This window comes from Penicillium riverlandense (genome assembly GCF_028828495.1).
Source record: "Penicillium riverlandense strain IBT 135883 chromosome Unknown utg000007l_segment0_segment0, whole genome shotgun sequence".
In the NCBI taxonomy this organism is placed as follows: Eukaryota; Fungi; Ascomycota; class Eurotiomycetes; order Eurotiales; family Aspergillaceae; genus Penicillium; species Penicillium riverlandense.
Window position 1 is genome coordinate 1505964 of NW_026643198.1, and position 24869 is coordinate 1530832.

General features: G+C 54.8%; 8 protein-coding genes across 8 annotated transcripts; 1 reads left to right on the forward strand and 7 right to left on the reverse strand.

Annotated features, from left to right (window-relative positions):
- Positions 1 to 502: 502 nt before the first annotated feature.
- On the reverse strand, positions 503 to 3499 carry atg1 (serine/threonine protein kinase ATG1; the record flags this gene model as incomplete). Its single annotated transcript, XM_057199590.1, has 3 exons — positions 503 to 666; positions 722 to 3305; positions 3374 to 3499. The coding sequence occupies 3 exons, from the start codon at positions 3497 to 3499 to the stop codon at positions 503 to 505; spliced, it is 2874 nt and encodes a 957-aa protein (XP_057050291.1).
- Positions 3500 to 4385: 886 nt separating this feature from the next.
- N7474_008181 (putative phosphatidate cytidylyltransferase) lies at positions 4386 to 7175 on the reverse strand (the record flags this gene model as incomplete). Its single annotated transcript, XM_057199591.1, has 2 exons — positions 4386 to 6508; positions 6569 to 7175. 2 exons carry the CDS (start codon positions 7173 to 7175, stop codon positions 4386 to 4388), a joined length of 2730 nt encoding a protein of 909 aa, XP_057050292.1.
- A 243-nt stretch (positions 7176 to 7418) lies between these two features.
- Positions 7419 to 9707, reverse strand: N7474_008182 (diphthine--ammonia ligase family protein; the record flags this gene model as incomplete). Its single annotated transcript, XM_057199592.1, has 1 exon — positions 7419 to 9707. One exon carries the CDS (start codon positions 9705 to 9707, stop codon positions 7419 to 7421), a length of 2289 nt encoding a protein of 762 aa, XP_057050293.1.
- Positions 9708 to 10709: 1002 nt separating this feature from the next.
- sebA (putative C2H2 transcription factor (Seb1)) lies at positions 10710 to 12531 on the reverse strand (the record flags this gene model as incomplete). Its single annotated transcript, XM_057199593.1, has 2 exons — positions 10710 to 11869; positions 11949 to 12531. The coding sequence occupies 2 exons, from the start codon at positions 12529 to 12531 to the stop codon at positions 10710 to 10712; spliced, it is 1743 nt and encodes a 580-aa protein (XP_057050294.1).
- A 1263-nt stretch (positions 12532 to 13794) lies between these two features.
- On the forward strand, positions 13795 to 14106 carry N7474_008184 (uncharacterized protein; the record flags this gene model as incomplete). The annotated part of the gene is made up of 1 exon (XM_057199594.1): positions 13795 to 14106. The coding sequence occupies one exon, from the start codon at positions 13795 to 13797 to the stop codon at positions 14104 to 14106; it is 312 nt and encodes a 103-aa protein (XP_057050295.1).
- A 6461-nt stretch (positions 14107 to 20567) lies between these two features.
- Positions 20568 to 21723, reverse strand: N7474_008185 (thioredoxin-like protein 1; the record flags this gene model as incomplete). Its single annotated transcript, XM_057199595.1, has 3 exons — positions 20568 to 21339; positions 21399 to 21546; positions 21648 to 21723. 3 exons carry the CDS (start codon positions 21721 to 21723, stop codon positions 20568 to 20570), a joined length of 996 nt encoding a protein of 331 aa, XP_057050296.1.
- A 794-nt stretch (positions 21724 to 22517) lies between these two features.
- On the reverse strand, positions 22518 to 23099 carry N7474_008186 (uncharacterized protein; the record flags this gene model as incomplete). The annotated part of the gene is made up of 1 exon (XM_057199596.1): positions 22518 to 23099. One exon carries the CDS (start codon positions 23097 to 23099, stop codon positions 22518 to 22520), a length of 582 nt encoding a protein of 193 aa, XP_057050297.1.
- Positions 23100 to 23490: 391 nt separating this feature from the next.
- On the reverse strand, positions 23491 to 24641 carry N7474_008187 (peroxidase; the record flags this gene model as incomplete). Its single annotated transcript, XM_057199597.1, has 2 exons — positions 23491 to 24228; positions 24291 to 24641. 2 exons carry the CDS (start codon positions 24639 to 24641, stop codon positions 23491 to 23493), a joined length of 1089 nt encoding a protein of 362 aa, XP_057050298.1.
- Between the last annotated feature and the right edge of the window lie 228 nt (positions 24642 to 24869).

Here is a 24869-nt window from a genome sequence, read left to right on the forward strand (position 1 = left end):
GACATCATCTGCCTTTCACGGTTGTGCTCGGCGATGACAGGGCATGGCACCAACTTGATCGCATTCAGTGAGATCTAGATCGGAGATGCCAATCGTCGCTGCTAAGGGTCCAGACTGAAGCAGACGGAAAAATCAAGTTTCCTCTGGTTATCTATATACAATAATACAACTCCGTATCTGAATTGCCGGTGCATCTCAAAAATATCCAAACTTCATGGACCACCCAAAACGCCCTGACCTTGCTGATTCCAACGCAATCAAGAAAAAAGGGGCCATTCTGTATACCATGAATCCAGGTCAAACGCCAGTCCCAAAGTGCAAACAAAAACAATGACAAAAACTCCCCTCTCCTCATGGTGTGGGATATATGGCACAGAATAACTCGACAAAGATGAATCAACGGGAATATAAATGAGGAGATTAGTATCCCAAATAGAGATCAATAATAGTAGAGGGCAAGCAACATCAGATGGGCCATATCCGTAGCGCTCGAGTTGGGCATTCACCGCGGCGGCGTGGCACCGGTCGCAAGTGCAACAGGCACCGAGTTCGAGGACGGAATCCGCGCTGTGCTGCTCGTCGTCGGCGTGGGCGCCGAGGTTCGCTTGGCGAGCACTGCCAGTTTCTTGCGAAGAGAAGCGAGGCGACCGCGCATGCTCGACACCACTGTAAACATCACATCAGTATTTTGCGCTCAAATGCCAACTGTCAAGAAACTTACACCTCAGCACCACCTGCCGATCCTCCGCCTGCAGATCGTCCAGGACGACCTTCTCCCCAGCGGGTGTGGCATCTTGCCGGTCAGTTCGCGACCCGTCATTCTCCAGCACAGCTTCTAGCATGCGTATGGCGGTGACATAGGCAATTTCACAGCCGGCGAGATCATCGCCAGTCAGCTCATTGATCGCCGCAGCCCGACTCATCTCCAAGGCACGGTCATACATCAGCTTTTCGGCTGTGACGCCCGGGCTCAATACCACATCGATTGAAGTGCTTGACCCAGCACTTGAGGCGATGGGCTGGTTATCTGGATGGCTGGGGTGATCCGAGGGCAAACGCTTTTGCCCTTCCATGAGTTTCAGGCGTACAAACTCAGCCTTCTCCAAGACCTCATTGAACCGAGCCCGCACCCACTGCACGATATTGTTAATGCGGGCTCCCGCGAGCGCACTGGTCTCTCCTCTAGTCGAGAAAGAGTCGCCATACGTCTCTTCACGGTTCTTGCGCGACCACCAGGCACCGGCAATGTCCATGGACTTGGCCAACAGGGACAGAGCCTTCACGTATAGTACCAAAGCCTCTTCGGAGAGTGTGACGATGGCATCCACAGTCAACCCGTCGTCAGTGGGGTCGGTAGAATCGGTGTCAGCACTAGAGACGGGGGGTCTCGCAGAAGGGTCGGTGGACGCCGAGGGTGCCAACGGAATGAGCTGCTTATACTTCACCTCGGCGAATCCATAAACGACATCGCTGCGAGTAGCACATTCTTCGATGACTTGGACTGCCTTGTAGTCTTCGTCGACCGCAACGTTTGTCTTAGCGCCGTCGCCCATAATCATGAGGCTAGCCTGGGCAGCTGGGTATGCAGGGAATGGGTTGTAGGCCAGCGGGGGTGACCGGCCACCTTTGGTGATGGCTAGTGGCGGAGAAAACCCCATTCCAAAGAGGCGACCACTGGCCATATTGAGTGCTTTCGAGATGGCTGATGTGGCCGACGTGGGGCTCTGGCCATACCGTCGCTCGTAAGAGTGTTGACGCTGATGTATTGAATCTGCTCGGGCACGATTCGACGCAACCTGGATGGCCTTGGTAGCATTTGCATGCGGAGAGGTCGATGTGGTTGTGGGGAGTCCCTGGGTAGTCGCGCGCCGAGATACAGTGCCGGCTTGTCCCGGGCGACCAAAGCCGCCTTGGATACGGGGGCTATGTGCCAACTCATCTGCAAATGCATTCACTTCGACAGCACGTTTCTCCACAAGCACGTAGTCCCGCTCAAAGGCCACGTCTTGGGCAGCCTGCTCTCGTTCCGCTCGGGCAGGATCTGACGGTTCTTCCGTCCGTGTAGCGTCCGTGTGCGTGTTCCGAGATCTCTGGCGCTCCATCGCAGCTGTGGCGGCATGGCGGCCCACCAGTTCCTGGCGACCAGGTGCTGTAGCATGGCTAACTGGGCCAGGCCGGTGGGAATTGGTTTCCTGTCCTTTGATGGTACCAGATGAAGGACGATCACTACTGCCAACTTGACGCATAGTCGCGGCAGTCGGTGGCGTCCCTGATTTCTGACGTGTCGACGGCGGTCGCCTGGCAGGGGATGTGAGCGTCTCTTCCGGTTCCTCGGCGTATGGAGAGTTCTTGGCCGTGTTCACGTCGACCGGAGTCGGTCTAGCATCATCGAACTCGGCAGAAGGCCTCCGTGGGAGATCATCTGGCACCAGACCAGGAATATCATCTTTGATGACATGGTTGTTGAAAAAATCAGGGAAATTCAATCGCTCCACCGGATTCCGCTTCAGAAGGCCGCGTATCAGCTTCTTAATGTCATCCGAGGCAGGATTGTCTTCGGGAAATCGGATTCGGTCCTCTCCTTTCTCGATCCTCCGGAGCAGTTCCACGTGGTTGGTGGCACGGAAGGGAGGCCGGCCGACCACCATCTCATAGAGCACGGTGCCAACCGACCACAAGTCTGCCTTGGCATCATATTTCTCATACCGAAGGATCTCGGGTGCCATGTAAAGTGGAGAGCCACAAAGGGTCTCTGCCAGCGAGGTGGCCGGAAGGGATCGAGCGAACCCAAAGTCCGCAATCTTGAGCATCGGTAGTGTCTCGAGACCGGTTATGGGTTCATATGAATCATCACTGCCCTTATAAGGAATCACTTGGGCCACACCTGACCGGTAAGATGAAGGGGATGGGCAAAGTAGTAGGTTTTGCGGTTTAATGTCTCGGTGGATAAGGTTGCGGTCTCGGAGGAAATGCAGCGCGCTTGAAAGTTGCTTAAGGAAGTGTCGCACGACAACTTCATTCAGCGCTCCACCGCGAGGATTTGGGTATTTGGCAATCATGTCCCGCGTATATCGATGGTTGGCAAGGGTCTCTCGTCGTTTAATGAACAGTGACAGGTCCCCCAAAGCACAGTATTCCATGACCAGATGAATGTGGGATGTGGATTCATGGCAGTCGATGAGCGCCACGATATGCGGATGATGGAGGCCCTTCAGGATATCGATCTCGGAGGAGAGGTTGTCCTTCAACTTCTTGTTGAGCTTTGACAGGTTGACCGACTTGATGGCTACGTAGGTGCGGGATTTCTAGCAAGGCAACGAAGAGCTGATCAGCGTCTCATCAAAAAGAACGCGGAGAAGAGAAAGTGACTCACCGTATGCACCCCCTGGTAGACGGTAGCAAAGCTCCCTCGCCCGATCTCGTCGAGCCGGGTATAGCGGCCGATCGACATTTCGGGGCGAGTCGACTCGCGCGATCTCCGCGAGTGTTGAGATGCCATATTTGTAGCAGGGCAGCGTCGCCACTAACTTCGAGTCTTGGGGAGAAGTTGAAAATCAACCACGCCCCGTCGACCACAACTACCTCAACGGCGGCAACAGGGATGACTGTCGGTGGAGGCCCATCAGGGGAGCCCAGTAGAAGGATGACGCTGCCAGCAGCCGGGAAGCCAGGAAGGTCGAGGAAGCGCCGGACAACGAGGGTGGGAATGGGGCTAGATGGGGTGAGGTGCCGGGAAACGAGACCGGCGGACCCGGGTAGGTGTTTTAGTGTCAAGGTTGAGGCAAACCACTGTAGCTCGCAGACAGGAGTTGGGTGATAGGCAGGCACCCAAACAGTTGGGGTTGAGGGAAAGAGGACGATAGAGGGCGGTGTGTGTAAGGTGGATGATGTTGTGGTAAAGTAGTTGGTTGAAGTATACTAGGAGGGAACCAGATTATGGGGGTGGCAACCGGGAGAGCTTGGTTCTAATAGGCGTCGAGGATGATGTGATGCTGAAGAGGGCGGGCAGCTGGACCCAAGGAACGCAGGCGGCAGCTGGGCTGGGGGGTGTGACCTGGACCAACGATAACGATTGATCGATGAGATGATCGGAGGGGGCGGTCAGGAGGGCGGTGACGACGTGGAGATAAGGGGATAGAGAAGATGGAGATGGGATGGGAGGGAAGAACGGACTGAAGGGGCAGGGAAAGGAAGAAGAGAAAGAGGACGAGGATGATGGAAAGGACAAAGGGAGAGATGGGAGTCACAGAGAGAGACCGAGAGATAATGGAAGACGTACAAGAGAGGGAAAGGGTTATCGATACGCAGATAAGGGATCGGCCGGCCTCGGGTGCTTATCTAAGATGGTTGATTCCATGTTTATACATCTGGGACATTTCTATACATTAAACACCAAGCCCTCGTACGAGCAGCCATAGCACCACCGGCACCACAACGTTGTCGTTGCACCCAGTCAGGATCGCCTCCGTGGCACTGGTTCCCCCAGCGGCCAGGACGGCCTTGCCAACCGTCGCCAGCCAGAACGACGTCGAGGACAGCACCGAGTCTTCATCCGCTATTCCCGACACAGGCCACCGGCCAAGCAGGAGCCAGGCACGAACAACCACCAGCCCACAGGTGACAGCGACCGCGAAAGCGACGCTACCTTCGAGCGACTTGCCTCCGCCCCAGAACCACTTGAGCCGGCCGAAGCGCCGCCCGATAAGAGACGCCGCTGCGTCGCCCATGCCAACGCAGATCACACCGCTGACCATGCTGACGTCGCGGGAGGGCACGTCCCAACCGGCCCAGGGGCCTAAACCAGTCCGAGGGAGGTCGGCGAGAGACAGCCAGAGCGGAATCGAGCATCCAATGAGCAAGAAGATGTGCGACACAATCACGGGCCCGCGGTGGTCACGACCGTCGACATAGGGAGCCAGGAAATATGTTAAAGGGCGGGAGATGGGAGGCAGCTGGGACGCCCGGAAGAGGTCGAGCAGGAGGAAGACGGCCAGGACCAGGGCCAACGCCATGGCGCAGAATGTCGGGTCCACAAAGACCGTCGGAAGAAACATCAGCACCATCATGCCGTGGAATAACTTGCGCCGCGTGTCGACTTCGGCAACAGAGCTGAGCTGGAAGACCACAGCCAAGCCGGTCAACAGCACCAAGAGACAATACCCACTGATCAGGAGACGAGAGCTGGCAGCGCCGACGGTGGTCTGACGAAGATGCTCGACCCAGCCAAGCCAGCACGAGGCATCCCCGTCCACGCGAGGGGGCAGCTGAATCCAATATTCAAAATTCAGCATGAGCACCCAGAATCGGAATCCAGACAGATTGCCGAATAGATATCCCAGCGCCCACGCAAACGGATCCTGGCCATGCAGAGCGTACTCAGCCACGTACTTTCGGATCGGGCCGAGAATAATCAGCACGGAGGTCGCATAAACACACAATGCGTACAGCCATTTCCGGACCTGCGCTTGGGCAGCGGTGAGCGAGAGGAACGAGGCGAGCCCCGGCTCCATGGATTTCTTCCGCCGGCCACCGGGCGTGGTGCGGACCCGTTCCTCACGAATCACCTCGTCGAACGTGGCGATCGAATGTCGTCGTCGCTGGACAGTATGTATATGTTGCTCGAGGGCTTTCGTCATGGATATATCGCCAGTGGCACTCCTAGGTTCGGCGGATAGGAGCCCGGACTCACAGATTGGAGGTATGGTCTTCGTCCGGCGCGAGTTTTGGAATGCACTTGGCTCGTCACTGTCCGACATGGGTCCATCCGAGACGCAAGCTCTGCTCAGCTTCTCACAGATCCGATGATCCATCATATTCAAGAATTTGCGGGGCGATTGCGAACGGTTTGGCGGGCGACGGAACTTCCAATTAGGGATGCGCGCGAGAGCAACCTCCCAACGTAGAAGATGGCGACACGAAATGAGAATACACATCCCACCCAGCCACAACAAGGCTTTGAGAATCTGCGCCTGTGGCGAGGCGGCAAACAAGTATAGGTTGATCAGCGCCGTGGTCAGCAGCTGCAGCTCGGCGGGAAGAAGGCTGGTGGTCAACAAGAAGTCTAATGTGGGTATCAATGTTTGATGCAAAGGAAAAAGAAGAGTCAATGCTTCTGCATCGAACCCGCGTAATGACAGTGGCTTCGGTATTGTAGAATCGAAGAATGTATGTTCGGAGATGACGATGGGTATCAAAGTGACCATCCAATGCGATGTACTGAAGCCATGAGCCCAGTGATGTAGTGGGACAACCAGCGGGGGTAGAGAGGAGAGACTGAGGATGATGTTGGGCATGGCCAGGGCCGTGCGGTGGTGTGTCAGAGACAACGAGACGAAGATCGGGATGAGAAGCGGATATAATAGAGGTGCCGGGTCAAAACTCGAAGGTATAGAAAAGAAAGGCCGGTTCTTGGGCCATAGGCGCCATCTCCGGCCGCTTGTTGCAGCCCGGATCGTGAAGGGAAAAGCGGCATACAATCCAGTAACGAGAAGGCCGTGGGTTGCGAGCTCTGTGGAAGGCAAAGTAGTTAGCGATCTCCACACCTCCAAGCCTTCAAGATAAATCCTACCTTTCCTCCACGCCCAAGCCAGCGCCCGCGCATCTCTCTGCAGCAAAACCACCCCTCCAACAGAGAGCAACAGCGCCGTCTCCAACAATCGCCTCAGGACCTCGACCCGTCTCTTCCGGTTCAACATCTGGCGCTTCTCCGCCATCCGCCCCTCAGCCTCTGTATCAGAGCTCCACCGCGAGCTCTTCCGGGGAATGGTCCGCACCAGCAGCGGCGGCCAGGGATGCAGCGAGGGCATCCAGGGATCGGTATCCGCGACGACAGTGCCATTTGTGCCAACCCGCAAGCCTTTCCGGGGCCGTAGCGGCGGAGCCGGCAGACCGCGCAGGAGTCCCGTGCTTTCATCGTCGGCCTCGGTGCCGCTGTCGCTCGGCGTCCGCGATGACTTGCTGGAGTAGTAGGAGGGAGGCCGGAGAAGGTCGCCCTGCTCGGAGGGCGGGGTGTGCGAACCGTGGCGTCGGGCGCTGGCGCTGCTTTTCAGGTGGTAGGGATGGGGGGAGCGTGTGAAGCATCGCAGGTCGTCGATGGCGATGCCTTCGGAGCTCGTGGCAGGCGTGCTGCTGCGCGGAGGAGCTCCGGTTTCCTCCTGGCCCCGCGGAGATGTCATGGCGCCATTTAAGGCCTTAGGTCGAGGGGTGCGTCATGTTGAGTGTGTGCGTGAGAGAGAGAGAGAGGCAGGGAGTTATTTTTCGGGGAATTAGAGGAACTATAGTTATTCGGGGGGCCGGGGAAGTGTGTCCGGAGAAAACAGTGGTGGTGCAGGAGGAGTTGTGTTGTTATCTTTCCTGAACGCGGAAGGGATTTTGCCCGTCACATCATCGCCACAGCGGATGGATTCATGTAATCTATGCTATCGCTCGAGTGATTTCTCCCGATGTAAGACCACTCCCGCAGCCAATCTCCTTCCTCCTCGGCCCCAGACAGACCGACATGGCACAATCTGGCCCGGCCACGACCCAGCAGAGATGTTCTGTGTGGTATACAGCGTCGCCTGCACCAGAGTGTGGCACTGCGTCTTGGCCATGTCCAAAGCCGATTCCGATTCGATCTCGATCACGGAGTAATTGCAGCTCTCATTCATAAATGTAGAGCCTGCATTTTGGGTTGTCACCTCGGCTTGTCGACATCGGCTGCCCAGTCCTTGCCATTCGATATCGCTGCCTCGGGGCAGCTCATTAACCTGGACGGCCAGGAATGGCGGGACAGATGTGGCCGAGTTGGCCTTGAGGATGCTGAATTTTGGCAAGGCCCATGACGAATCCGGAGGAGCCAGCTCCTCTGCCCGGCGACCGTACTTGATATCCCAGATATCCAGCTGCGGTCCCTCGTCCTCATCCGTATCCTCAGCATCTGCTGGTCGAGCATGCATCTGCTCCCATAGATGCCAAGCCACTTGAGCGCGAGCATCCGCGTGCTCACTGCCAGCCAGGAAGGCCACGGCGCCCGTCCACCAGTCCACCTGCATGGCTTCTCCAATCCTCCAGAGGTGCTGGAGAGCCAACACGGTCCGTAGATAGTAACTCTCAGTCTCTTCTGGCGCTACCAGCTCCATCGAGGCAGGATCTAGCGGTATCTGGCCAGCAATGTAAACCAACCTGCCTTCTCCTTGTCCTGGAACGGACATGGCTTGTGAGTAGGGTCCGATGTTCGCCGGGGCCCAGTACGACCGGGACTGGACATGAAGACCTTGCCGATGGTCCCGCGCACCCAGGTCCACAACAAGAGAGACCATCACCTTGACGTTGGCTGGTAGTCGGTCTCCGCAGGCTACAGTAACCCGTGCTGGAGGGTTTGGTTTCTTGAACAGCGACACGTAGACACTATTCATGGAGGCGAAGTCGGACATGGAGCGGAGGAGCACAGTAGTAAACACGATATCGTCTGTGGATCGGACATGAGATGTCTTCAATTCCTGGTGAATCTTATCGGCGATGCCCTTCATCTGTTCTCCAGCGCCGGTACCAGCCTCGGGCGCAATCAGATTCGAAATTGTCCAGGCCGTGCCAGTCTGCCGATGAATGGGCTCGTAGCCAGACCATGCTGTTGTCAAACTGGTCTCTGTAGTAGAGTCTGATAGCGATGATAGCGGTAGAGACGACAGATCTTCCAAAGCCAAAGAAGCAAATGGCGCATCCAACAAATCCGGTCTTCTCACGTCTTGCGGAGAGAATGCTCCTTCTTGTTCCACATCTTTAGGCACACAGCGCGCCCCTTTCAAACTCATAAAGGCCACTCCACCTTCCGCCGTGCGAGTCTCCCTGGAGACAATATCAATCCTCTGTTTCCATAGAAAACCAGGCCCATCGAGTGCTAGCGTCTCATATTCCCCCCCTTCACCAAGGACAGCGCCACGAAGATCCTCAGGTGCCGCAAAGCGCCTCATAGCCTTAACGATGCGTCTGCGCAGTGGGCGTTCGCCTGAGACATCTCCCCACAGAAACCCATCATCCAGTCCGCCCGACGCAGCCTTGATAATGCGCGCTTCACATCCACAAGCAGCCATGTCCTCCAACAAACCCGCTTCGACCACGGCCATGGAATCCGTCTGGCGTGCCGTCGGTGGCGGGAGAGATGGATACATCCACAACCACGCCAGGGGCACCAGACCAAGACGGGCAGCGACGTTTTCAATACGCGTGCGCTGGTACGTCGAGAGGATGGCGCCGGCTGAGACGGCGTTGGCCTCTGGGTGGGCTTCTTTTATGCGCCGGAGAAGGGGAACCAGTGATTCTGTCTCATCTTCTTCTTGGTCTTGCAGGCTGCTCGTCTCGGCTGCTTGGTCTGCTGCGTCGTGTCGGTAGATTCTGGCGGTGTCGACCGCATCGCCAGTGATTGGGGCCCGATAGAGGGGGATGCCCAGGGCGGGTTCGTAGAGCGGGATGACGCTGTGGCCGATTGTTTGGTACATGAAGCTGTCGATGTCTTCCGTCTCTTCTTCTTGCTCTTTGGTTGTCGCCTCTTCTTTGGTCTCACTAGCATGTTGGGAATCTGGATTCTTCTTTGCCTCTGGGTACAGATTCGCCAGCGCCACGATTCGGTGGCCGTTGCGGATACAGTGTAGCAGGGAGTAGAGCGAGTCTTTGCCGCCGGAGATCAGGGCGATGACATTTAGTCCCGGATCTGAAGAGGAGGGAGGCATGGTGGGTGTACCTTGCCCGTGTTCTGTGTTATGGATCAAGCAACAACTTTTTCGCCAATTGCGGAGGGCCGTTCTTATCGATAAGCACTCGGAATTCCTATAGCCTACGACCAAGTACTACACCACAACGCTAGGTGACGGTAGATGTTACATTCCGCTCAAATAAAATCAAAGATTTACAGTTTAATAGTGCAGTAGATATCTTATTACACATACAGCCTACAGAATCTTGTTTTTACCAGAACCAGATCATGCTCAAATGGAGTGCATGCGAATTCAACGTCTGCGCTAGATGGAAGATCAGACCAACACAAAAGGGGTAGACAAGAACAGTACAAAAAGGGGTATGGAAGGGGAGTGGTCAATTAACTTATACAGGAATGTGACCAGCACAAGACAAAAAAAAAAGAGGCCAAAAAGCATATTACATGAAATAAGACAGGGAAAAAGAGATGAACGAAAGTGTCAGAAAAGAAATCCAAAAAAGGGGGGGTACACGAAGGAAAAACCAAATCAAGGCCGAAGTGAGCTCGACACATACAAGAGTGCCCACGCCGATTTGTGCTGGTCAGAGGAAAGGAAAAAGAAAAGACACAAACAAAGGAAAAGAAAAACCACCTTGGCGACCTGTCGACGGTACCAAGGGTAGAACAGATGCCACATCATTCGCTCTATGTTCCCTTCTTTTTGTTTTTTTCTCCTTCATGGAGGGGAAAAAACGCCCCACGTCTCTCTCCGAAGTCCCAGGCAAATCGAGGCCAACAAGGTGTAGGTCAGTGTCCCCGTTCGCTAAGAACAAAGCTGCCGAGACACCGATAAGCCTTTCTGTGTTTCCCGACAACCACCAGTGTAAATGCCCTGACGCCAAACCCAATCAAGACCCACGGCCGCGGTCGTCCGAAGAAGAAGGCGACAGAATGTGTGTGTGTAGTATTATATATGCAGTAGGAAGGTTCCTGGTCTCATAAAAGTCGTGAACGCGCCGAGACAAGACGACGGCGTTTAGGCCGCTGCCTCACGCTTGCGCTTCTTCGCAGGCCGGCGGTCCACGGCGGGCGCCTCCTCAGAGCCCGATTGGGAGGAGGCCTCGTACATGACGGTGCCCAGTGCACCGGTCTCTTGCTGCTCGTCGAACGAGGCGGCGACGTCATTGGCATCCAAGACGCCCATGACGATCGAGCCGCCGCCGTGCGTGCGGGCATGCTGCGCGAGGTTGTCACTGCGGGAGAATTTCTTGCCGCACTCGTTGCATTCGAAGGGCTTGTCCTCCGTGTGGAGCGAGCGGTAGTGGCGCTTGAGGTGCTCTTGGCGACGGAACCGACGTGAGCAAAGAGTGCACACGAACGTCTTGGACGGGTCATCGGTCAGAGACTGCTTGCGGCCGCGGCGGTTCACCGACACGGGGGCGGACTCGGATCTCTCGCGCGATCCGCAGTCACTGTCAGTCGACGAGGTCGACTTCTGGACATCCACGTCGTCCTCGACAGCGGAGCTCTTGCGCGACGACTTGCGGTTGGAGCGCTTCTTGGTCTGCGTCTCCTCCACGTCGGAGTCCTCGCTCTCGGCAGCCTGGGGGTGAGCAGACTCGGGCCACTCAAAGGAGGGAACAGAGGGAACGTGGTATCCCTCATCCTCCACATCGTCCAGTTCATGCTCACTGAGGAACACGTCATCCTCCGCCAAGTAGGGGCCAACCCGCTGACGCTTGTCACCCAGGTAGACGGCGTTGCCGCCCGGGTGGAAGTCAACCAGGCGGTTCACATACTCGTCATCGGAGTCCAGATCCGAGAAGCTGTCAAAGGTCGGCAGCGAGCTCAGCGGGTCCTCGGTGGACGAGCTTGTGAAAGTTGGAGACGGGTTCTTGTTGACCGGCAGGGTCACGGATGGACTGCCCACGACTGCGCGCGGGTATTCCTCCTCACACGAGAGAGTCGGCAGAGGTGGGAGATCCTGAGCGGGAACATTGACGGACGGCTCAACGGTGAGTTGGCGTGGGTCACAGAAGTCAGCGCCAGCGGCAGAAGACTCGCCAGAGAGCGATTGGGCCTGGGTCAGGAAGTCACTGGGGACGGGAGAGGGCGAAGGGGAGAGGGAAGGGCAGGAGTTGGCGGACAACAGATCCGAGGTGTGGCTGGCGGTGAGAGACGGCGGATGGATGAACACTGGTTGAAAGTCAGTCAGTCCCCTTGCTTTACTTTTCTTTCATTTCCTTTATCCTCCATCACTTGCTCATAGACTTACCAGGTGTCATTGGAGGAGAGTCGGAACGCGCCCATTCGGGGTGCGCCAAGATCTCGGTGTGCACGTCGGTCTCACAGCCTTCCTTGACGCCCTCCACCTTCTCAAAAGAGAAGAAGCCATCGGCGGTCGGCGTGTGCAATGTGCAATTGGCCGACGGGGGACTGCTGATGGTACTCCCGGAAGAAGAGAGAGGCGGCGTAGATGGGAACCCGTACAGATCGTGGTTGATGAAGCGGGTGTCCAGCGGCATCAGCGCCGGCGAGCCCTGCTGGACGATGATGGCGGGCTTCATCTGCGATGGCTGCGGTGAAGCAATGGGAGTCATGTTCATCGCCGCGCCCCGGAAAGCGTTGGTTGTGGCCATCTGGTGCATGTTCATCACAGGCTGCGCCGAGTAGATCGGCTGCTGCTGCTCTGAGCCACGCTGCTGCTGTTGCTGCTGCTGGGGCGGCATCTGCCCGTAGTACGGCATGTCAGACGGTTGACTGGTGAACGCGCCTGGTTGTCTGGGCTGAGAAGAGTCGTAGTAGGCGAATGAGGGCTGGCCATGCACTGGGGCCGGAGCCATGTATGTTGTTTCCATTTCTAGACACGGATCAGTCTTTACGCCTGCGACGCGGTGTGTTGTAAAAGATCAAGACTCACCTGGTATTAGGATCTTTGTTATTTTTTTTTCCTGTCAATCCTGTCGCACAAGCAACGGACTGGGTGAAATGCGCCTGGGCGAACGGATAGGTTCTCCAGGCGAGAGAAGGAGTGTGTAGTTTAGCAGAAGGAGTGGAATGGACAAGCCAAGCAAGAAAGACAATTAGACAGATCGATAGATCGGTGGACGAGGGCACTTGGAGTAAATGAAGGACAGGTTGACCTGGGGGGGTCAGGAACCGAGAGACAGACAAGTGAGGAAAGGAAAGGACGAGACGGATCCAAAATAATCAGTCGAAGGAATCCCGAAACCCAAAAAAGTCAAACCGACAATACTAGTAGTTGATAGAGAAAAGAAAAAACGGGGAAAAAAGAGAGACAGGGCCAGGATGGGCAATCTGGTCTGAAAAAGAGAGGCATAACCCAGCGCAGAGGGTGACGGGGTGGATAAAAGAGGTGATCTGCCTGGTGCTGCTTTCCACTGCCGGGTCTTAGTGTTCGCCCCACTCGGACGGAAGACACTATTATTATTTTATTTGATGGATTTATAATTATTTTATTATCGGTGGTACCCGCTGTATGGTAATTTAGTCCGGGGCGGGATTGGGTATGATTATGATGAGGGCGAGGGCTCAGTTCCCGTAGGAAGCGGAGGGCCGTGGGGCGCATCCAAGACTGGTCCAATCACGGTGGAGTGCCCATCCTGTATCGGGCCAACTATGAACCCACTCGGCCACTGTCTAAAAGTGGTTAGACGGTGGAGTCCGCACGAGTATTGGTAGTGCGGAGAGAGAAGAAGACTAGAGGAAGGCAAAATGTGATAGTGATGAGAGGGGGAACGGAGTCGACCACAATATCGAGGAATATGTACGAACCTCACCCTCACCTCACCTACTGTAGGTGGGTGCATACAAATGTGAGAGATGTTGGAAGGCAACGCACGAGGGCTTATCTTGGGGGCCAATGGCCGTTGCCCGTGGGCGCAGCAGCCCTCGCTTGGCCCCACGATAATCCCGCGCTGGTCCATCCATTTCCCTATCTGTATGGTGTGGTATCTCCATACGCAGATCCGTACACACACTCACACACCGTGCGACCACCGCGATCGTGAAACGGTCGGCAGTCGTCTCCGCTAGTGACAATTTCATATGATCCCAGCGACGAGTGCAACACCCAAGCCGAGGATCGCTTGGTTCGCCACATGGATCGTCCAGTTGACGGTTTTTCTCTTGCCCGGCGGTTCCTCAACCCATTATTCAGGTCTCCCGGCGACCGATTACAGGCCATCCTTCGCATTCACGGCCTGTCCACCGGCCAAGTTACGCGGCCTACTGCAGGAACCGCCTGGAAACGAGCACAGGCCGCCCGCTTGCTGATTGGCCGCGGGCGCATCCGTGAGAGGCAAGGCTCCAGATTACAGTACATACTGCTCTTGGTTCATCGCCCCAAATCAGCGATGGCCATGCAGCCGCCGAGGCAGACCTACTGCACCTCCATGTCATCGCACTGGTAGGCTCTGTCGCGATTGGGCAACGGCTCTCAGCCAGGTCGCGAAAACCACTCGTCCCATTTGTGCAGTGATGTGATCAGTACAGCAGATCCGGGGAAAAACACAAGCTGCCTGTGTGATCCGTCGATACTGGATAGGACATCACACCAACCATGGCCGACAGACAGGCACCCTCCCAGCACAACACACAGCCATCTGCGCGCCCACGCAAGCAAGCAAGGTCTGGTCCCAATTCTTGGATCATTGCTCGGCTGTGGCACATAACCTACCACTGATGAAATTTTTCTTTTTTTAAGTGATCGAGTCCAGACCTGCCCTCGACATTCAGTGGATTTCATCATTCCTGCTTGAGGCCCATCGCAGACTTTCACTGTGCTCGATTGGCCGCTAAACATAGCGCGAGGCCCACTTCCTTGCTTTTTGAGGTTAGCGCTCGGCTCGGGCGGGCCTTCCACTCTTCCCCAGCCAATGACGCTATCACTGGAAATTGGTGTCCACAAGTCCTCAAAGTCCACTATTTTCCCTCCCAGACGTAGTGACGATGATCCAGCTGGTTGGAAGACGGAAAAAGCATGCATGGAAGGCTGTCATATGTGGTTCCAGAACCTAGTTTGGTAACCTACATTGTCAGCTAGTAATAACCAATGCTCGACGAGGACGCTGAAGGGAATATCCCAAATTTGATCCATGTGCTCGGGACTGCGCTATTGCTCCATGTCAACGTTCCTCCCGAATCCTTGCCGCCGCCACCGTTGTCCCACAGATGGAGGATCGATTTTTGAGGGATGATCCTATTGAATGAACTGAATCGGAGCCCTTCATCCCTCCACCGCAGCTGAGACCTATCCGAGAAACAAAAAATAGAAACAACAACTGAACGGTTCAGAATGACTTCATACACGGGACGGGACGGAATACGAGCAGCAGAAAACACTACGAACAATCGCAGAAGAAGCTGTGGGAAGACGAGATTGTAATCTACACCGGCTGCTCTAGACTGACTGTAACTCGGTGGAGACCCATAAAACTGGAGGATGCGCGGATGGTCCAATATTATGGCTCGCCTCAGCCATCCAAGTGGTCCCCGTGCCTGGCAAGTGGATCAACGCAAATGGGGCTCGTCGCCCATGGATTATTCAAATTGTTGCCCGGAATAGTCTACTACTATAACTAGCAATTACGAAAAGACCGTGCGATTGTAAACGGCTGCGACGGGAGGGCGTGACGATGCTCATTTCACTCGACAAATCACACTCGCAGCATTGACCCAGAAATGCGAGAAACCGTTGGCGATCATCATGCTTGTTCCCGAGTGACGAGGACCTTGGAGTTGACCTGTCGACTCTTCGGGAAGAGTCAAATTATACATGTACAAAAGATGCTATGCACCACATTTTGGACAACGAAGCTGCTGCAAGGGTCTTCCCAAACGGACAAGTTGACGTCTCCCATGCATTGCCTAAAGCTTACCTCCCTCCAACAAGCACGCCTCGCCGCACCGCACGCCAGGGATTGCGGATTCTGGACTAGTCAGACGGAGTGATATTCCCGTGTCAAGAAAGTGGATCCCTCGTCGAGGGATTTACAGAATTTACAGGCGAATAGTGCTCGAGCTTGGTGTGAATAGTGTTCGTTCGTTTGCCACCGCAACTTACAGTAGCAGGGTTCAATTCAGTAGTAATCAATTATTACTTTTTTCGCCTCATGAGACTTCACATGGTACCACCGAGGCGTCAAATAGACCAGAAAGCTTCGCAAATCCAATAATGTGGCCTAGTGGAGCAGAGCAGCTTCCCCGGGACGAATAATGAGGCCAGCTTCATGGATCAATCATACTGGCCCTGGCAATACAGTACTGCGGAGCAAGCCAGGGCTTTTGTCTTCGTCAATCCAATCTGAACCAAGCGGATAGCGACGGTCGAACATGCATGGTTTTCGGATCCGTACCACTTGTCTCGTTTTTTTAAAACTCTACAGTAAACAAAGTATAGTAAACAACGAAAGTAAACTCACCCCCGACGCTAGAATAATTCGACCACAGCTAGTTACGCCCATAAGAGAAGCTAATCCCGACCATCGACAGCAATTTGACTCTGATAATGCGCAGATCATTTCAATTTCCCCAAGAAACTAATGTATGGTCTCCATCCATAGTCCATGTGGAGAATCCGGCCCGGTGGGATTTTTTAGTTTGTGGCCAGCACGTAGCTCAGGAAGTACGTCTGTGCGGCGGACCATTCCGCACGACGTTTTGGCAGACAGAATCTGAAACAGTGCCTGGATGCTCACCGTGTCCGCCTTTGTCTCTCTACTAGTGCGCCGGGGCCATGGCCCACCCGCCGATAACTGTACTGGCCATCCTGCGGGCGAAGTCCGGGCGTTTGAGGATTCGAGACCCATTATTCTCACGCCCGCGCCAGTCAAACGCCAGACGCCCGGGTGAATTGCGCGCACGAGGTCGTCGCGCCCCCATGCCATGCGGAGCCGATACTTTTGTGTTTTCGTGTTGCACTTGCTTGTTTTTCTAAGCGCTTCGGTGTGGCGTCTTTTGGATTCTCAAACCATACTGGAACGAGAAGGTGGTGGAGAGACCACGACGAGGCCCGGGTAGCCAATTAGGCTTTAGGTCGATAGGAGGCGATACTAAATTCTGCTACCGTGTATACAGATGGCGTTTCTGATTCATGTACTGTACAGAGTAGTGTAGGATCTCGCTGATGCGGCGTGTGGCTTGTCTTACTGCTGTAGAGTGAGTGTCTTGTGTTGGTTGTCTCATGTCAGACTTGAATCGTGGACACGGTGTACACATTGCGCAGTGTCCTATCGCAAGACTGGAAGAACGCCCAGCGGCAAAATTAGAGGCGCGCACAGGGCACCAAACGGTCCTTTGACGCAGTTTTGCCACAATAATAATTTCGCCATATACCATCCATCCGGAACCCCAGGACCGAACCTCGGAGCAGAAGCATGTGGCTGGGTTTGCGTAGCATTTTGCCTAATTACACCTCAAACCGTAACTAAGCGACCAAGCGATACACACCGAACTGTGCGGGGGGTGGGAGCGATAACTCACTCGGCTACACATCCCACGGAAAAGGCTGACAGCGTAATGTATCCATGGACGAGCAAGCGCACGCCCCCCAAACGCAGGGTCGATGCACACAGTCGATCTCAATACAACTTAGGGTTGCAGCGCACGTGCGGGCTAATGGAATCAATCCGGACGGTTTCTCCGGACTCGAGATCTCTGAACCACAGTTCACCGTGCCTGGAAAAAGGAGCCAAAAGGACCTCGGGGCGCGCCCACTGGCTGGCTTTCCCGACGCCATTCCCAGACGGGACCAATCTCCAGTTTTTTTTCCCCTATTTGATCGGCCTTGCTAGCTTGTTATCGCTTGGGACCTGCTTTTCCAAGAAGGACCTTGGGACTGGTCGCCGTAGACAACCCAACCCACGCCACCACGAAGCTAGCTAGCTGTTACTGACTAGCACTGAGCTATCGCTGCCGTCGGAACGTGGGATTTGGAAGCTTCGGGAAAGATCTGCTGCTTATCCCCCCAGCCACCGTGTTCCGAGGATGTTAGAAGGGCCGAAAAGGGTCTTACCCGTCCAATGATGGAATTTTCTGGATGCACCTTGTAAGTTAAATTAGTTGACTAGTGGTTAGTTCTCTTTCCCCAAATCCTGCCACCGGCAATCTGCAGCGATTGAGATTTTTTCCGTATCGTGGAGCGGGCGGGTGAAGGATGGGCCTGTTCATCTCCACTTGTTCCCACAATACTTCTGGGTCGAAAGCTTCGTGGATCCTATCAGAAAGCCAGTTCGGTGCAAGCGATAGCGATCTGAAGGAATGATGTCTCTGTTCGGCACGATCGAAAATGCGGAGATAGACTACGAGCCGTGGTCAGAGTTCTGGGTCTGAATGGGAGCGTCCTTGTACATACGATACTGCCAAGCTCGGCCAATTTGCTTCGAAGTTTCCATTGGTCTTTGCTCTGTCGGTGTGTTTGGACTGACACTACTGTACGAACCATACCCAACAAATAAGATCTTTAGGTTGAAACTAACGACCACAATTACCGCCGTCGCAATTATGGACACGACATCTTCCATAAGATAGCACGCAGATGTCGTATCTCCGCCCGTACACTCTCGATCTATGGTACGACTGGAGTCCTAATTAATACCCGTGCAAGATCCCCAGCACCGGCGATGATGCAATTCCGTCGCACACAGCACTATCATCTACGTTCTGTGCGATTTCGTGGTTCTGGTTCCGGTGTGGTTCCAAACCGAGGACTGAATATTCCCGATAGCTCAAATAACCATTCAATAACAAGTACTGTGCCCATGTGGTCCTCACGTCTCCATTGTGTGCGAATCTTCCGCTCGCAGTGGATACGCATATGGTCCCGTATCCACCGAGTACATACCCAAAAAAAAAAAAACCTAGAGAGGATGATCCCTGCAAAAGAAAACCTAGGCACGTGTCTGGCGTTCGCAGTAATTTGCTCTCTCGCGCCATCGCGATCGCCGTCGGGCTCCATTCTACTTCTCGGAGACTTGCCGTGTACTTTTTAGCTTAACATTGCAGATGCGTGGCTTGTCGGCAGTGCCAAGTTTTCGAGAAGTTACTCAACCTTCTCAGAAAAATTGAGCCGTCCCAGTACGTAACAGATTAAATTGCCATGAGCTGAGCGCATGCGTGCTGAAGCAAGCGGGCGTGTCGTCCGACGGCGAGTCGGTGCTGTGCAAAGATTGGTTGGCGCAGTGTGTGCTCAGCCTGCAGTGCAGAGCTGAACTGAAAACCCGGCATGTCCTATCACAGCCGCAGCACTACTTGCCATCAATACCTTCAGCAGATGCATTGCATTACAGTGTTCTAGTTCGATCTGCCGGGTATGTTCTGATCTGTCTCTTTCAGCTATGCTCTATCAGCGGGAAAAAAATCTACGGCCCGCTGGCCGGTGGATATTGTCCACAGCTCGAGCCATGTTGATTTTCTAGTGTGAATAATGTGTAGCGCACACTTCTCGCGTCGAGGATGCCCAGAAACAGCGGGTCTCTCAATTAAACGACCATGCAGAGATTAAAGATGGGATGATGTTCTGCAAATTTGCCGACCCATTAGGGAACCTTGGGTCAGAGGTCCTCGCTAACCAGGCTCTAGGTGCGGCAGCATTGTACAGATATACATTGTTTCAGCCGGCCCATCACTCGGATCTACTATGCATCTTCGGATGCATTTCGGATTGTCTCTTTCCAGTCCGTGGGTCTTGCCGACGGTACACATGCATGAGCTTGCCGACATAATCCACGCGCCGAAACGAATCTATGGTGGAGAAAGATGGCATCCGGGCATCCAGCTCATGGCTGCTTGGAGTAACGGTACTGTCCGACAGCCAGGCTGCCAAAGACCATCCTCCCCAATTCATCTCGGATGGAGGCGGCAGCCTTCGGTGCAGTTTACGCTGTTTTCCCAAAGTGGATGATGCGGGCCCTGGATTGATCGATACGATACACAATCATGGCTCCACGAGATCCAAGATTCGGATTCAGCCGCGATCGTATGATGCGTCAGAGAAGACGAGGACCAGTGAGTCCAGTGGATGCGAACTTAATGTCGCCATGCTGGCTCGGCTAGGAGCTGGAGAGAAAATTGTATCATTCCTCCAGGTCCCTGGAGAACATTTTCACGAAAACAAAACACGGACGCTGGAAACTGACATGACAGTCATGATATTCTCTGTTCTCTGAATCTTCTTTCGCATACTCTGCTCCAGAAGACTTTACTTGATCCCTTGGAGAACAGCTTCAACTGTCCCTACCGATCGATTGATATTCACCGGATTCTAACAAAGACACCAAAACAAGCAGGCCTCAGGATATGGTTAAAGTGAGATCACGCTCCCAGAAGGAGTCAGTCTCTTCCTATCATATGAAATCCATTGAGCTCATCATCAGCCATAAATTGTTTTAGCAAAAAAAGAAGAAAAACAAGCGAAGAAAAAAAAATGTTCAATGTTGCTGGGTCTGCTGACGTAACCACTGGAACAACCATCTTCCGGTTCGCCCACCATAAAACTCGCCCGCCGCAAAACTCGGTTGTTTCTTTTTCTTTTCTTCTTCGTGCGGCGGCGCAACTACTATTTCACCCGTGTTGCCTGGACATCTCTTCAGTGATGTTAAACCAGGTGTCAGTTGCGTCACAGACGAACGGAATTGCACACCGGTTCTTACTTTATTGGTCTTTCTGATCGTTCAAGGATGAGACCATTTGGTTTGGGATCGGACATACCCTGACTCGAGCACTGCTCTTGTCTTATATTTTACTTCTAGCGTACAATGCACTTCAATTCGATTCAATCAATGTGTTCTTGGCTTTCTTTATTGTTGTAGTAGGATATGCTCGCTGGGTCATTGAACTGGCTCGTGTCGGTGAAATCTTTAGCGTCTTGGAGAAGTTACTCGCCAGGCTCGTCGCCAATCTTCTCCAGCTTGCCCATCGCGCGCTTCTCGCCCGCCTCGCCAATGATGCGAATGCGGTCCACGCGCAGCTTGTCGCTGTCTCCGTCGCCATCGACAAAGAACATGACCAGCGTGGTCACGCTCTGGAACTTGACAAACCGCAGATCCAGCTTCGCCGTCCCCGTCTTGGAGTCCCAGTCCTCGGGCTTGATTTCAATTGTCTGCACGGCAACCGTATCCTCCGCCTCGTCGAATCCAAGCACATGCGAGCGGTTCGTGTAGAGTGAGACGGTCCTGGGTCGCATTGGCACTTCGTCGGGGTCTTCGGCGTCGTCGGCGGAGGGAGGGCATGAGGTCACATGAAGAGTGTGCACCTTCAGCGTCGACTGGAACGGGATGTAGAGCATCAGCTGCTCGTCGGTGTCGCTCTCGACCCAGTCCTTTTCACCGGCCTTGCCCTTGCCTGCCAGGGCGGACGGCTTCGAGGCTTCGAAGAGCGTTTTTGGTAGTGCGTGTTGGCTGTCCCGGTTCAGAAGCTCCAGTCCCTTCTGATCGACCTGGTCGGTGATGTCGCTATATCCCCTGGGCACAGCAGCACCCAGCCAGGTGCCGCCCGATCCGCTTGCCTCACCAGCTTGTCCCGACGCGCTGTCCGACTTGGTTGCTTCGGACGCAAGCTTCTGGATGACCTCGTTCAATTTTCGAGGGTCGGCGCCCTGAACTGTCTGGGTTTTGCGACCATTTTCGAACACGATGAAGGTAGGATATCTGAATAGGTGTAATGATTAGCGCCGAGAGTTTCTTGTCATGTTTGTAGATGTACATACGCTGACACAAAATACGCCTGGGCGAGCGCTTGCTGCTGATCCCCGTTGATCTTGGTGAATGTGATGTGGTTGGGGCGCGAGAGCTGCGTGGACAGCGAGTCGTACACCGGAGCGATTGCTTTACATGGCCCGCACCAGTCGGCATAGACTGGATATCCGAGAAGTCAGCTTCGAGGTCGGGTCAAGTTGGTGGGAGAGCGATGGCCGCGGGGTCGATGATTCGGCGCGGGGCACGAGCACAGTACTTACAGTCGGCGACAACGAACCGGGAGGACGTGAGCAGAGAGTTGAATTGCTCTGACGATGTAATTTCGATGGGAGGCATGGTGGGTGGAGAGGGAGAGAGAGGTGAAGGTGACGAAGGTGAGAAGAGATGACGAAGGGGAAATGGCGGTTGTTGTTGGGTCTGTCGCGGTGTATGTCATCCACCTCTCGACTGCAGCAACCACTATCCAAATCAACCATAACCCCGTCAGGGTGGATTTATGTATTCTCTCATAGAATGAATACTCTTTCTTTTTTGTCTTTCGGCATGTCTTCAAGTATTTATTCTTGCTCGATACATATATATATATCTTGATCTCAGCCACTGGATACTCAAGTGTATACTGGAAATGGCCAGAACAAGCGAAACCATTGGAGTTCATGATTATCATAACACATATGTCTATTCATTCCATATGAAGATTCACCAGGATCCGAATGGGCTTATGGATGAGACCATTGAGACCGTTAGCCTGCTGGTTGACTGAGCAGTAAGGACGAGCCCTTGAACTTGAACACTTGCAACTCCCCGTGAATGATATCCAGTGTAAGAAGAAGCATAGCGTGGGCGAAGACATTTGAGACGGAACTTCTGTCCCGAGGAGCACTCGAATGCATGCCCTAAGCATCACTCGCCTGGTCCGGTCCCGCAAAAGTCCAGAGAAAGCGGCGCAAGGTTGACTGTGCCAGCGAAGTTTCCTCACCCTAGCGCACCGAATGCCCGGAACAAACCAGCGTAACCTGCGAGTGGGAACCGCACCAGTCGGACAGGACGAAACCAGGCGATATCAGATCGAGCAAAAGCCTATCCATAGAGACAGACTGAAGAAGACATTCGTCAAGCATGCAAACCTTTCACCCATCCTCAACCGCAAAAAGAACCTTCAGCCAAAGACTACACCCACGACACCCGAGCACGATCTCACCATGCTCAGCCTCTCTCTCGAGATCAGCCTCCGTAACCAGGAACCCCCTCTCATCGCCGCACCGACAGCCACGATACCAACACATTGTCGCGTCTGTACCATCTTCATCGCACGCCAGATCCTCTAGGTCCACAATCTCCAGGCCCGTGTGAAACACATCGCCCGTCTTCTCCCGCTCCGCGACTTTCGCCCGGTCTAAGCGTAGCGCGCGATCATAGTCTGCGCGCAGGAAGGGATCTGAGAGGGTTTTGTAGGCGGTGGTAATCTCGTCGATCGTGTAGGTTCGCAGTTGTGCCTTTCCTTGTCCTGGTGCGTGATGGGGAATCGATCCTTGAAGTGCAGGTTCGTCGGCGAAGGCGACCGTGCTTGCTTTGTCGGGGTGATGCGCGAGCAGGGCTTTGTGGTAAGCAAGCTTGATCTGCTGTTTGGAGAGGATGGGGCCTGAGGAGCCCGTGAAGGGCAGGTTTAGGATCGCATAGTAGTCGGCGTCGGTGGAGGCTGATTTGGGCATTCTTGAAGGTGTCGCCAGGTGGTGGTGGTGTTCAACGGGGTTAGTGCAGATGTAGCACTGGACTAGCGCAGAGGCCCAACCGCCCGGCCAGGGATCCAAGCGAATGAATTCCTGGGGTACTTAAATAGGGAGGGCGGGGGTTTGTTGGGAGGTGCGGAGTGAAAAGAAACCCGAGAAAGTAATGGCGGGCGGGAGACGCCACTCTTACACTTCACAACAACGACCACCACCACCACCCTTGACACGGCATTGTAGAGGAGCACGGACAAACAAGGAATTTATACATTCTAACATCTAACGGTCCATCTAACAATCTAACAGTCTCTGCCGAACAGACAGGAATCTTCAGGATATCTAAAAACAGTCAAACAGCGCTCAACCCACCCACCCTCTACTCGGAAGTCTTGAAGACAAAGCGGTCCTCGGTCTTGAACGGCACGCCTAGCTCGAGCAGCTTGACAAAGACGTCGGAGAACTCCTTGAAGAAGGCATCGTTGTCCTTAGCATAACGCTCGACGTGCTTCTTGAAACCGCGGTCGTTGACCAGCGCCAGGTCGGCGGGCAGCATCATCAGGGTGGAAGTCGACTTGTCGGTGAACTGAACGGGGCCGTCCCACTTCTTCTTGTTCCACTTCTCCTCAACGAGGAGACGGAAGAACTCATTGCTGAAGGACGTGGGGCTGAATTGCCAGGGACCATCGAAGCCGGACCGGTCCTTGTGGGCGCGGCCCAGGGCGTGCGCTCCGATCAGAGCGACCATCTCGCGGTCGTCGAAGCCCATACGCGAGAAGATGTCGCGGATGTGGCGCTGGCCCTGAGCGGCGTCGGGCAGACGGCCGTCCGGCGTGCAGGCGGCCACGTCCTTGTCCTCACGGCCGGGTCTCCAGGGGATTTGGGGACCACCCAGCTCCTGGATGGCGCAGGCACCGGCCAGAGTCCACAGGTCCGAGTAGGTGATCCACGGGAACTTGGCCTTGACGGGCTCGAGGAAATCGCGGGCGATCTTCAGACCGGCATTGGCGCCGTGGTCCGACTCGGGAGCGAATCGCATGGTGGCGCCGTTGCTGCCACCGGTGCCGGTCTCCTTGTCATAGGTGCCGCTGGCGTGCCAGGCGAGGCGGACGAGAACCTGTTTGGACACCAAAGTGTTAGCCCCTCACTCTGTCTGCTGCGAAGACCGTCGTTGCTTACCGGGCCATAGCTGCCGTCATCATAGTCGGTCTCAGCGGACAGAAGCTTGGCGACCTCGTCGTACACCTTCTGGTAGTCCTCCTTGGTAGGGACAAAGGGACCCTTGGGCGTGGATTCACCGTTCAGGTAGAAGTACAGACCGGCACCACCAGCGGCCGCCAGACCGATACCCCAGATGGCGCCGGAGCCACCAGAAGACTTGTCCGAGCCGGCCTCGGAGGCATATCCACGACGGGCCGCGACACGGACACCCTGCGCGGGAAGGGCGAAGCGGGCACTGCGAGCCGCGGGACGGAAGGAGGCCGGAGCCGAGCGAAGGAGACGAGAAGCAGAGCGGGCAGCGGAAGCCATTGTGACGGTAGGAGGGAGTGTGGGTGGGAAAGAAGAGAATACAAGAGAGTGTGAATGGGATGGAAGAGGGAAGAACCCGGGGAGGGCAGGCGCAGTACTTGTACCGACCAGCCCTGCCCATCAATTCCTACAACCACTGGTAGCGGGCCTCGGTTAACTATATCTACACAGCTCTGGTGGACTAAATGGTTTGATCGGCCTTCCTCCATGCACCGTCGCTCTATTTTC